Source organism: Cajanus cajan, chromosome 7, assembly GCF_000230855.2.
Source record: "Cajanus cajan strain Asha chromosome 7, NIPB_CcT2T_4, whole genome shotgun sequence".
Lineage (NCBI taxonomy): Eukaryota > Viridiplantae > Streptophyta > Magnoliopsida > Fabales > Fabaceae > Cajanus > Cajanus cajan.
In genome coordinates, this window is record NC_138523.1 from 40,346,080 (window position 1) to 40,360,716 (window position 14,637).

A 14,637-nucleotide genomic window follows, 5' to 3' on the forward strand; every position below is an offset into this window, starting at 1 on the left:
TTAATTATTAATTTAAATTGTCTAATCATTCATTTTCTTGTTATATAGTTTTTATTAGTATTATTGGACCAAAATAATATATATACTTAGAAGTCAAACATTTGCAAAAATATAAAGAAATTGATTCTAAATATGAGGTAAAATGCCTACATATATTTTTTTTTTTGAAATTTATAGTATATAATTTAATCTATAATTTTAATATAACTAATTTTTGTACAATTTTTTTCACAAGTCATCAAGAATATTTTTAACACATGATCATGATGTTGGAAGTTTAATTACAATTTTTATTTTTATTTTTAAAGTTTATTTACAAGAACTAAATATTTTGTAATATTTATCTATAAGATTTGTCATGTTAGATTTTTGTAATGTTAAAAACCTGACAAATTAATATTATGCTTACTTGTATGAATTGTTATCTCTCTATTGATTTATTTACTTTATACATAAGAAAAATGTGAGTTATGGGTTTGGATATGAGTACATAACGGGTATAGAGATGAGGATTAAAATTGTTATCCGCATAGATATGGAGTTGGATATGAGTATTATTTTTAAATGCATACTATAGGACCCTACCTATTGTCATGATGGAAATACTAGGAGAAGTGAGGGATGTTCTTCTCCTTGGATTTGCCTAGGCTTGGATCTCTTCAAAGGAGACTTGAATCCGCAGCTATGAACACTTGAAGAAGAATGATTCTCGGTTGGAATAGGCTTAAGCCTTGGATGGAAGCATCCAAGCTTAAGGAGCAAAGGATTCCTCACTTCAAAGAGAAGGAAAAGATGAACTCTCCTATGTCTTTTGATGTGAGAAATTTCGGTGACTCTCAAGAGAAAATTGGGCTGAATAAGCTCTCCAATTTTATTAATCTCAAAAGTGAATACAAAAATGTGAAGGGAGGACTTAAGTATGCACGGAAATGAAGCACATAGGCACCTAAACCAAAGCTACACAAATTGGCGCCTAAAGTTTGAATTCAAATTTGAAATTTGAATTCAAACTTTGGTGCACATGTGTAAGTCCGAAAATTTAGGTACCAAGGTGCATTTAGGTCTGATTTGAGAGTCATTTAGGGTTAATTTGAGTGTCACATGTTCAGCCACCAATGGTGCAAAACATGTGACTCAAATGTAACTTAAATGGCTTCCAAATTAAACCTAGTTTAACCTAATTAGCATACTTTAGTATTCCTTGTATTTTCCTATTCTAATGACCTAATTACATTGGTCAAACAATTACAATGGAAAGGAAAAATTACAAGAATGAAAATGAGCCCAATATTGGGTACCAAAAGCCCAAAGGCCCATGAAGCCCAAAACTAGGCCCAACTAGCCTAAAACCTAAAATGCTATTCTATGTGGTCCAAAATACAAGACCAAAATATATGATACCTATACTAACATCATGTATACAAAACATATGAAATTAGCTATAACAAAATATGGCCCATGAAAATTTCAACTTGGGCCTTCCCAGGCCCATCAGGCCCATTGGGCCCTGACTGGCCCAAACCTTCATGTCTAGCCAACTCCTCTTGGCTCCTTCAATATGTCACCTCTTGCCTTCCTAGGCATGATTCCATCATGTCATCTCTAATAAAAGAGTACCAAATGCTCCTAACGACATTTCTTTAGATCTTTTGTTTTTTTTTGGATTTTTTTTATAGTGATATAGTTTGTGGTATCAACATTGACGATTAGATTTTTATTTGTATTAACTAAACAAGTACAAATATGTCATTATACCAATGAAAATATTTTTAATCTATAACATATAATAAAGAGGATTATCCCATTTAGTGTATACATTTTTTAGAATATTTTTCTTTTAAATTTTTAAATAATAAAAAATAATATTAAAAATCAATCATTTTTATAAAGATAAAACTCAAATTCAAAACCTTAATTAGGTTTGAAGACCAAATACAATATCAATTAATCAGCCAAATATTGATAATTTTTAAATACTTTTATTAAATAAAATATAGATGTATGAAGTGTCTCAGCTGCATTAGTAATATATAAAAGGAATCAATGTATAACACTATCATCTTATAACCCTATTGTTTGATTTGACAGTTGCTGTTGAGAATGCTAGGGTTGGAAGACCCTAAGGACATGTTGATCTCTAAAGGGTTGGACCAAAGATAAGTAGAATCAACTTAGGAAAGGTATGAAAGGAAAATTTTTAAAAGGAAGCTTATAACTTAAGTTTTTCAAGAGCTCTAGAGAGAAGCTAAAGAGAGATTCACTCCTTCTTCTTCCTTCTTTTTTCTTCCTTCTTACTAGAACTTTCCTTTTCTACCATTTTCTCAGCTGACCCTAGTAGTTGTGGGTTAGAATCTAAGCTTATGGAAGTGGAAGATTCAAGTCAAAGTCACACGAAGTTCCTTCTCTTTTCCTCTTGTGGATTTGAGTCTTCGAGAAGTAAGGGAAGCTGTGATTTCAAATTTAGGTGTATATTTTGTGGTTGTGATGATTGGAATGAATTAATTAAAGGTGTTGAGTGATTGAATGATGAAGTTGAAAGAGTTTTTGTGGGTTTTGTTGTTCAAAGGGTGTTCATGGAGGCTTATGCTTGTTTATTGATTGAATTGTAGTTTCATGTTGATTCTGATGATGAAATCATGTTGTACAAGCTATATAAATGTTGTTTATTATGTAGCATGTTGTTGGGATTTGCTGATTTTCAGGGGATTGGGTGAAATTAGGTTCTGTACAAGTGTAGAATCTAATATTGATGTCGCTCAATCAAAGTTGTGAATGTTTCAAGGATGTACCATGTTTATGTTGTTTAAGTTAATATGTTGAAAGTTTAATGTTTTATGAGTTGTATGTTGTTAAAGTTGATAAATTAAATGTTGAAAGATGATAAAGTTGTTAAGTTGATAAGTTAAATGTTGAAAGATGATAAAGTTGTTAAGTTGATAAGTTATAGATATATGAGTTAGATATATGGGTTAGATACGTGTCTTAGCTACGATACATAGAAACTAGAGGAGTGTTAAAAATGTTTTCAAGCTTAATATCCCATTCTGTGGATATATGTTGCGGTGCTCTAAGAGTCTGATTAAAACTTTTCAGTAGGTAAGTTGACATCTGAATGGGTAAATTGTTTTTCAGTTGTCTCCTCTAAGTTTTATGTGATATCTATGTGTGGAGAAGGTCAAGACATACATGTATAAACCAACCAAGTGAGTAAAGTACTAGGTTAGGGATTTAGTCTCTACCCTAGTATCGAAGGATTGTGATATTAGAAGGTAATCGGTGAGTTAATCCCATAGGCGACTTAGTGTTGCAGAATAATGTCATGGTAAACTCATATCCAAATTGTTTTATCCTAACATAGTACCATACTTCCTTGTTAAAGTGACAAAACCTGAGAAATCAATCTAACTTATGCTAGTTGTTATTTTTAGCCTTGTGTTAATTGTTGATTTTGGCCTCGATGTAAGCTATTGTTTCTGGTATTATACTAGCCATTGTGATTCAGTAGGGTCACGCCACTTAAATTGCTCACAATAAGATGTAGGAGATCTTCGTAGTTGACATGCATGACGATGCATTATATGTGATGTATACGTTGAAGTGTTGAATACACTAAAGTTGATTAAGTTGTTATGCTAAAATTATTGTTATGATGTGATCTGTTGCGTGTTGATATGAGGGTGATGTTGATTTCATGTTGATTATGTGGTAGTCGTTAAAAGGTGTTTAATGTTGATTACATGTTGAACATGCTATGAGAATGTTGTTCATAAGCTGATATGTTAAATTCTTTTCACAAGCTTACCCTATGTTTTCCCTATGATTAAAACTGTAATTATCATATTTGGTATGTGAGTAAGACAAGATTAGCGGGACGTTTTGTATAGTTTGGAGGATAGTCACGCTAGAGGTGGCTAGTTTTGTTGATGACCACTCTTATGTAGTCAAGTTTTGTAAATATGTCGGCTGACACCTATGTTTATTTTGCGCTTAGTACTGTAATTTGTATATATATATATATATATATATTATATTTGATACTAGTTACTAGTTGTATTATAACCTTTAGTTATGATCTATGTTGTTTAGTTTTTTGCTATGCAGTAGTTATTCAATAGCAGTGTAGTGACATGCGATGTTGTTATAATCAAACTTAAGTTCCCATGAATTTAAATCAATTAGGATTGACAAAAAAAATCTTTACATACAAGTATGAAGTATGCATAGATAAAATCTGCTCTGAATTTTAAATAAATAATTAAATGAGTACTTGTTTAATAATAAAGTGAGAACAAATAGTGAGTTACTCATATTTGTGGTTGTTCATTTTAAAAATATTAAAAATACTCTTAATTATATATAAAAGAATTTGATTTAATTTATTTGTACACTAAATATATGTATCATAATCATTTATTTTTAGTACAAATATATATTATAAAATTATTTTTTATTATAAATATATATTTTAAAATTATTTATTCTTAGTCTTTATTTTATTTCTTATATTTTTATTTTACATAATGTTTGGTTAGCGGAAACCATGTTTCATGAGTATAGATTAATTATTAGTTGTTGATTTTGAAACACTATCGTGAATCATATTCATAAACCAAATTTTTTTTTAAAGTTTATATTTTATCAAATATCATCAGTTACTAGAGTATACTTGTAAAAACCCCAAGCGTGTGGTTCAGCGGTAGGGGTTGATCCACGTTTAAACAAGGTCAGGGGTTCGAATCCTGCCTTGTGTATGCAGTCGCGTTAAATCTTGGGGCTAGCTATCCCACCCTTTGAGGTGCCTCCAACGTAGCGAGGAGATTAGTCACTGCTATCGGCGGTGGATACTCCAGGGACGAACAAAAAAAAAAAAAGAGTATACTTGTAAATATATGAAAAATTCATGGATAGTCACATTAATCAGAGCGGGTGATGGGAGCAATTATTTGTCTCATCCTATCCTATTGTCATGCCTAAATCTAATCCTAATTATTATATTTGAGTATCGGTAATGGAGGAGGCCCATGGGTCAAGGGCCCAACTACTAGGGCTATGGCCAAGAGGATACATGAAGAATGGGCCCATGCTCAAGAGAAGCCCATCATACTTTTCAGTTGGGCTTTGCCTCAAGCCCAAGTAGATTAGGAGTAGTTTAGGTTTGGGCCTTTGGGCTTGTATTGCATTTTAGGCCTTGTATTTCAGCCACCTAGATTAGGATTTTCATTTCATGACAATGTGAATTTAGGGTTAATTTAGGTTAGCATGTGCATGTTCATTTGCATGTAATTAGTATGGCATTTAGTAGGCATTTCGGCCATGTACACACATGCACATGGTGTGACCGAAATGCTACTCAAATGGATACCAAATTACATCCAAATGAGAGTGCACATGGGGTGGTGACCAGTTGGCACCAAAATTTGAATTTGAATATTCAAATTTTGGCGCCTAAGGTTAAGTTAAACCATACCATGGTTTAACTTAACCTTAGGTTAAGCTAGACGTGCCCATCACACTACATTCCCTATAAATTCACCTTGGCCGGACCTTGTAGCTACTTTTGGATCATTTTATGAGAATTCTACTCTTAGCAAATTCTCCCTCCGAAAGTCTCCTTGAATCCTTTCTTCTACCCTACTTGAGATCTTCTCCTTGTAGAGTTAGGATTCCCACACCTTCTATCTGGAATAGTTCGGTGAACTTAGGCTACCTTGCTCCTTCTTTCAAGCTTTAATTCCTTGCATCAATCCAAGAATCCGAGAAGGAGTTGATTGGAAGCATTCCTTGAAGTTCTTCTCCAAGAAGAACCTCATCAGGTAATTTGGTATACAATTATATTAAGTATATAAAAAAATTGTTACATATATTGATTTTAACTTTTTAAGTGACTCAAGTATTATCTAATGTGAAGATATTTGTTATTCATTATAAAAAGATATTATATTTGATTTATTTAACTAAATAATTTTTTTATTTCAAATGATTTATAAAATAGCTGAAATACTTCTTATACTACATTTTTTTTCTTCTGAATTTCTTATAATTTATTAATTTAAACGAGAAGAAAAATTTTAAGCTAAAATTTATTGAAGCATAGGAGACTTTAGTTTGTTTAACTAATAATTATTTATGCGTTCATAATTTATTTTATCTTAGATAGTTGATTTTGAAAACCTCAACAAATACGTCATGTCATCCAAAAAGAAAAATTTTAAAGTACATAATAATATGATTCAATTTTGGGTATTGAAGTGATTATGTTGAAAGAAACTATTCATCACATGTATCTTCACGCTCTCTGATAATAATTAATCACTGCTTTTAATAATAGATATTTCATATTAATATTATCATGATCTAAAAATAAGGAACGCAACATCGTGCACAAAGTGAATGCAAGATTTGATCTAAAGTCAAATTCTTACACATTTTATTTTTAATAAGTCATTTAGGTATGAAATTTAAAAATATGTCAATCTCGTTATGTTAGTTAAGTAATGAAATATTATAGTATGAGTTATTTATTTATGTATTAAAATTACAATGACAACACTAGACTTTGAATTTAAGACTTTGTGCATATTACTTAACATTACTAGGTCAACCATAATGGATTGTAATATGAGTTTAAATCCTACGAATACAAATATTATTTAAAAGAGAAACATTTAGATGAAAATAAAATCTAGTTATCTACAAGTAATTAAAGTAGAGTATTTTTCATATTACAATGACTATTTCTTTTTATTAGATCTTATATTTATTAGTATTATATTTATACCATTATATAAATTAGATATTTTTTTATAACTATTTTTTCTTCTATTTTTATATAGTCTATTTTATCTTTTAGTTATTTTTTACACTTTCTTAAAATCATCTTCTCTTAAATATCTCTTTCTTATTTTTATTATATTTTATTAATGGAGTCAAGACATTCCATATCTCTATATTTATTTAAAGGTATTTAAAAATTATTAATATTTATTAAATCAATTATTATTGTACCTAATTCTCAAACCTCAAAATATTAAGTTCAAATTTTAGATTTGTAAAAATAACTAACTTTTAATATTATTTTTATTATTTAAAAATTTAAAAGTAAAACAATTCAAAAATCACATACACAAAAATAAAAAATCACTTTTATATATAAATATAAATTAATCATTTATTATTTTATTTTATTTTATTATGAAACTATTTATGAATAGCTATTCATAATTTTTATTTTTATTTTAATACAGTACAAATATAAAGTGTCTTTATCCAGCTAATAAATAATAATAAAAGTTTATATCGTCATTAAAATTATACGTTAATAACATATAATTGCTAACTCAAATGTTATATAAAAAACTAATTTATTATTTATCATTTATAACCAATTATATAGCAGTTTTTAAACTTAGGAAGCAAGTATATTGTTATATTCTTCAAAGAAAAAATATATAGAAAATTATAAGAAAAATAGCTTATATATTGACTATACATTATAGTCTATTGAAAAATTTATTATGTATGATGAATTTATTAATTTAAAAAAAAACACTTAAAAATTATATATACCATAATTTGTAAATGATTTTTTTTGGTAGATTAATTTTTTGGTAGAGAAGCTTTAATTTGTAAATGATTAATAACGACGTATAACAATTTTAATTACATAGTCATTAAACTCATACTACAGTACATAAAAAAAATAATAAAAAAACCTGCATATTGGCCTCACTACTTTTGCAATGCTTCTATTTGACTACTCCAAACATGAATATGTAACTTGTTTTTATAGAAGTTTCTTTTTTGTTTTTAATCTTTTTCATTGTTGAATAACATGATATTTCTCTCTCTATCTTAATATGATCTTAACTTACGAATCACTCATCCCATCCAACTTGATTTAATTCGGTACAAAAGGAGTGAGAGAATTTTCTTAAAAAAAATGACCGTAAGTTAGTTTAATTCATGATATATATATATATATATATATATATATATATATATATATATATATATATATATATATATATATATATCATTATATTAATAATATGTTTTTATTATGATTTTTTTTCTTCAAAATATCTTTAATATATTTTTTTATTTTCTAATTTGACTTTATGAACCCTCCTTCTCAACTGTTTGTCTTGAACGTTTAACTTCTTTTTCAAGTATTCACTCTCTTTTTAGAGCATCTCCTCTTGTTCCTTTCCTCTTTCTCTTTCTCCTTCTCCTTCTCCTTCTCCTCCTATTTCTTAATGCTACAAAAAATGGATGCTTGTGAAATAAAGAGTGTGTGAGAATTTTAAAATTTTATATTTTTTTAAAAAAAATTAAAATTATAGAATTTTAATCCATTTTGAAATTTTAAAATATTAATGAAGGGAGTGTGTGTGAAAATAGTGAGTGCTTCGAAAACAAATTGAATAGGAAGGGGGTGCATGTGTGAAGAGGTGAGTACTTGAAAAAAAACACCTTGAAGGGGATCATAAATTGAGAAATAAAAAAAATAATAAAAAAAATTTAAGGGTATTTTGAAGAAAAAAGTATAATAGAAGTGTATCATTAATGCATGGAGGTATATATATAATGAGCCCTACACTTTATATACACTTTGTTGACCTCATCACCAAACAATATGGGTTATCACACTCTCTTCATGTCGGAAACTAGATATGTCGAGCGTGAAATTTGCTAGACTGTAAGCTCAAAAACATCAATTATCTCTATGATAGACTTTGATACTATCTTAAAAAGGTGGATTAAAACTTAACTAAACCTTACAAAATTAATTTATTGTTCTTCATTATATACACTTTGTTGGTTTATCAGAATAAACTTTGTCAAACTAAATAACACGATATAGTTATATCAGAATGAGAAAATTATATTTTATTAAATAATTGGTGAGTTTTTTTTACAATAGTGAAAACAAAATTAAAATTTAAGATATCTATCCATATATTTTTTATTTATAATATAAAAAGTTGAGTTACAATCTATTATGTTGACAATGTCTCTATAAAATTAATCGTACACTTTGCCACATTAGTGTATTTGCATGTGTCAATCCTTATTCATCTCCTCACATTTTTCATGTAACTATCATTTGTTATTATCACAATTAATATAATATTTAGTGATTATGTCTCTAATCAATATTTGATCACTTTCTTAGACCAAAATAAAGTTTTTGTACTATGAAATCTCATAATGACACCTTATTCCTATTCCATAATCACCTTTGTGAGTCTATATATCTAACTTTTTTTATTTTTGTGTATAACTTTCTTTCTATGTCTATTTCTTTGTCTCTTTCCTTCTACTATTTTATTTGCATAAGAGGAAGATAATTTATTGAAGAAGTCATAGAAATTGTCATGGAAGGATTTTTCTTCTCAAAATAAATTATATATTTAATATACTTTTTAATTAAATAAAATTTAAAATTTTCACTTATTTACCCGCACAATGCGTGGTACATATCTAGTCGTAAATATTATCTAAACTCTTTTACTAATATGCGGACCCTAGTGGTCCAGTTTGCGAATTCTACAACATATCACAGTGGTTCCTTGTTTGATAAAAAATATCTTCCTTTCTCAACATAATCATATCATGTCATTCATTATTCAACAAGAATACTAATTCAAGAAAAAATGAATTAGGGAAACTGAAAGGTAGAAGAATTAGAAACAAAACATGGTAACATTAATCAGGAAGTGGTTGAGAGCTAGCTTTTAGTTTGGACTCCACATACTAAAGAATAAGCAAAAAGTAAGGATTGATTTAGTCGTTTACATTTGTTGGAAAGTAATAGTTTGCTTTCTGTGTCTGAGCAGTTAACAAGCACAAATTGCTCTTCTTTACGTCAAAGCGATCAACACACGAATCGTGTGTTACGACCCCTGAGAAAAATTTTCAGAAACCAAAGACGTGTGAGTGAGCAACAAAAGATTCCAACCATAGTTAAACTTTCCCCACATTCTGTATCATGACAGTTCCATGGAATGCTAGAACTGAACTTTTTCTTTGCACTTACTCTACATATATGAGATCTCATCGAAGACTGTGTTCGTGAAATATTTTTGTTTCCACAAGTTGTCTTGTTTTCAGGACAAGTTTGACCATGACAGACATATTTGAGACCCAACCATCTCCTGATTCTTCAAATTATGCATCAAGCAGTGGCCTCTCTGGGGATGATAAGGAAATTGGGTATAGAACTGCAACATCAAAGCATTTATATCTTTTGGCCAACAACTCTGCTCTTCACATCTTACCCGTCAAAATTGACCTGAATTTTGCTCGCATGGTAAGAGTATATGCAACCTTTCTAAGTGTATTTAGAGTGCCACCCTCCCTTGGAAGAATATTTTAACCAAGCTAGCAATGTCTAATATATTGTTCAGTCAGGTTTCCCAATAGAAATTAATAATAACAAAGTCAATGAATATTTTATATCTGTAACATTGATAACAAAGAAATCTACAATCCAGACATTTATGAATAACAAACATGTAAGTGAATAACAGTGATGGTTTTAGAAATGTAACTTTGAGCCTAACACATACCTATAGAACTGGTTTGTAATGTTATATATATTATTTTAGTTTTATCACTTGATGTTAGATCTCTAACATCCTTCATGTTGAGGACTAAGTATATGCAGATGAACCAATAGGCCAATAATAATCATAAGATAACTACTATCATTTTAGAAAGTAAATTTGATCTTAACTCATCTACATAAAATCAACTTATAAATTAATAATTATTTTCAGTTATATACTTTATTTTAATCCTATCATTAGTCGATGTAAAATGAATTATGGAATGTGAACTTGTGAGTTAACAATTTGGACCACTACTATTGAGAAAAGGGTAAGTAACAATTATTATGAATATGTTAAGTAAAATCCTGTGGAAGCCATATAGAATTTAAACATGATCAGAGCAGAAACCAAATATTTTGCCTATTATTTTCCCTTTAAATAAAGATTACAAGTAATTTTGATATGTAGGTGATGGCAGAGGTGGTGGGTACTTTTATTTTGATGTTCTGTGTATGTGGAATCACTGCAAGCACACAATTCCAAAATGGTGCAGTGGGCCTTCTGGAGTATGCAGCTACAGCAGGATTAACAGTGGTGGTGATAATTTTCTGTATAGGGCCAATATCTTGTGCGCACGTTAACCCAGCTGTCACAATAGCCTTTGCAACAATTGGTCAATTTCCATGGTTCAAGGTGCTAATAATAGAACAAGAGCATAGCATAGCATACATAGCCCTTGTTAAAATTCCAGTAGTATAATTGATTAGTTTATGACTACTTATTTCTTCAACAGGTTCCAGTTTACATAATAGCACAGACAGTAGGTTCTATGTCGGCAACATACATAGGTAGCCTTGTATACGGCATAAAATCAGATGCTATGATGACCATGCCACTCCAAGGGTGCAACTCTGCCTTCTGGGTGGAGGTTATTGCAACTTTCATCATCATGTTCCTCATTGCAGCTTTGACATCTGAATCTCAATCAGTAAGGGCTAAGCAACAAAATTACATGTTTGAGTTGCTTTGAAAATGAAACTAGCTAATCAAAACTTGACGCACTGTGCAGGTGGGCCATTTATCTGGCTTTGTTGCTGGAATTGCAATTGGGCTTGGTGTACTAATCACAGGGTACCTACCCACTAACTCTAAACTTTTGCAAAATGCTTAGTAAAATTAGTTTGTAACTTTTTGTTTGGTTCAACTTATTTTAGATATTGCTAATTTAGCAGAATTAAGATGAACGTCTGATTACACAAGCAAACAAAGGCTGTGAAATGATTAAAATGTGACACTGATTGGAAAAAAGCAAATGACAGAAAAACTGTTCAAATGATTTGGACATTTACAAATAATGCCATTGGAAGCACCAATTAAGAGAGCAGACAGCATGCGTCTCGCTATCTGAAAAAAAGGAGAGAAAGACCAAGAAGGACATTGGATTAAATTGTTAAAAAAATTTCATGGTGAATAATATCTAAAAGAATAAATAATAAAAATATATATATATATATATATATATTCTTTAACAGAGTCTATAACGTAATCCATATATGTAGCCGACTTCACCAAGCAAAAAAATTATAACATGATCTGAGATCACCACATATTCAGTCTTAAATAATCTTTATACCACAAGTTAATAATCAAAATTATCAATTAATGAAAAAGAATTAACAAAATTTGATTACATGTTATTACGTAAAATTTGATCTTGAATCACGCACTAATTTTTCCATCAAATGAGATAAGGCTTTTGTTGTAGTTATTGGTCTAGACATTAGAGAAGTAACTATTTTTTTTTGCCAATGGGAAAGTTTTTGAAAATGAAGATAAATACTTTTCTGATATAAGTGTCATCAAACATGTTGTTAGTCTTTTTTTTTTCTTTCCTTATATCAAAATCATTTGTTTAATTTTTGTTGCAGCCCTTTCTCAGGTGGATCAATGAATCCTGCAAGATCATTAGGTCCAGCAATTCTCTCATGGAAATTTAAGGACATATGGATATACATGCTAGCCCCGAGTGGTGGAGCTGTAGCAGGAGCTGCAACGTTTCGTTTCCTGCGCCTTCGTGACCAACATTCTAGTACTTTGTCCTCTCCAAACATCAATGATGTTGGTCGTCCCATACCCTTTTGCTCAAGTTAGTGCACCAATATCAAATACTGTGATTTTAGACCAAATTAAAGAAACTGCAGAATCAATAGTAATCATTGCCTATTAGATACCTTTAGCAGTTGAATTCTTGGTTGTTCCTTTTTTTCACTAGGGAAAAGTGGGCCCATGATTTTGCTGGGAGAGAAAAATTGGAGTTTGTTCTCAAAGAGTAGAAGAGTTCAGACAAAGATTTGTGTTAAGAACAAAAGGAATATCAGATGATGTTTATCGTAAGTTACCACTGTAATTAATTACAGTAAACTTATTTAAAAATGTGTGGTAACAAAAATATGACAGAAACGTCATGCAGAAACTCATAAATATAAATGACATCATAACGTGAGGAATTGGAAGGCAGGAATCATATCATATCAATCCATATTTGTTGAAAGGAAAATTTGTTTTGAGGACTAATTTTGATTCGATTGAGTTCGTATAAAATGTTTTTATTGTTTGATTTTAAAAGATAAAACGAAAATTTAGAATCAAATCATGAGTTTGAGATAATTAACAATGTTTTTCGTTGATGACTTAACATTTTAATTTGCGAACAATATAAATAACCGATTTCAAAATGATTATCAAACAATCAACTGCAACAACCAATGATCTGCAAAGAATCTATCGAATTGCAAAAAAAATAACTTGATAAATGAACTTGAAAAGTGTTCTCGAGAAGTCCTTCGAGATCACCCTCATCCACTAACACAACACCAAAAATGCTTTTTTGTGGCAATTTTTATGTTATTTAGCGACCATACAAATGATTATTAATATCTTTACCGGCAATTAGATTATGGCCGTTGTATGTAGGATCGGTAAAATTATTAATGACATTTAAAGTGAGTGCTGGTAAAGACCTTTTAAATGGTCGGGAAAAATAAAAATTTTTAATGACAATTCTAGTGACAATTTTAATGGCCACTAAAAGTAATTTCATTGAATAATAGATTTTCATATATGTAAAAAAAATTGTATAGAAATACAATTGAATCTCATTAGATAAAATAATTTATTTTGATAGCATATTAATACTCAATTAGTTAAATTCAATTAAATAAAATTATTTTTAGTCCATGCATTGAAATTGATGAGGGAATCAAATTCAATTTTTCATCCATTGAATTTTTTTTAAAAAAAAAAAACTACTTTCTTTACTAATATTCTCATCCACCATTTCTCATAAAAATAATGAGAATAATAATTTTTTTATGAGTACTCCATATTTGCAATAACACCAAATACCCATTTATTAGAGTAATGCAAAATTTATGAGTTTATCATGTCCTTGAGATACCAAGGAAACCATTGAAAAGACAAAATGAATAGTCAATGATGTCATGATCCAAAGAAATTACAACAAAGGTCTCTTATGATTTAGAGCTATTTGCTAAAATGTCTAAAAGGTCTTCATCAATTGTAATTGAATCCTGCAAAGCACAAAATAAACAAATGTCCTCCTTCAATGCAGGTTCATCAATTTCCTGTTAACAATATAACATTTAATGTACTATCAAATCAAATGCAATATTACAACAAAAGAATAACATGTGCATAAGAAATGGATTAGGCTCAATACCACGTTATACTTTAAAAGAGAAAATGAATTTGCTGAAATGGAGTATATGAACATAATTGTAATTACTTCAAACAAACATTATGGCGTATCTGATGGCTCTAGCTAACCCTTTCTTTGACAACCAAAAAGTTCCTAAATTCAATCTAGAAAAAGGTGGGGTGCATAGTGGCCATATTCAACGTGGACTTACAAGCCAAATTTTCAAAATAAAACACTGGGGAAACCTGTTGTGTTTGACATGGACATGAGTGCAGGGGATTTTCTAGCTCTATTTTACCTTCTAAAAGTGCCGGTTCAAGTAATCGACCTTAAGGTATTTGATTTTTTTCATTTTTTTTTTATTAT

The 14,637-nt window shown here is 29.6% G+C and overlaps 1 protein-coding gene across 1 annotated transcript; it reads left to right on the plus strand.

Moving 5' to 3' along the window:
- The first annotated feature begins 9,795 nt into the window (after positions 1-9,795).
- NIP7;1 (NOD26-like intrinsic protein 7;1) lies at positions 9,796-13,127 on the plus strand. The gene is made up of 6 exons (XM_020377735.3): positions 9,796-10,312; positions 11,022-11,246; positions 11,347-11,541; positions 11,623-11,684; positions 12,482-12,699; positions 12,826-13,127. Exons 1-6 carry the CDS (start codon positions 10,127-10,129, stop codon positions 12,933-12,935), a joined length of 996 nt encoding a protein of 331 aa, XP_020233324.2. The 5' UTR covers positions 9,796-10,126; the 3' UTR covers positions 12,936-13,127.
- The last annotated feature ends 1,510 nt before the right edge of the window (positions 13,128-14,637 follow it).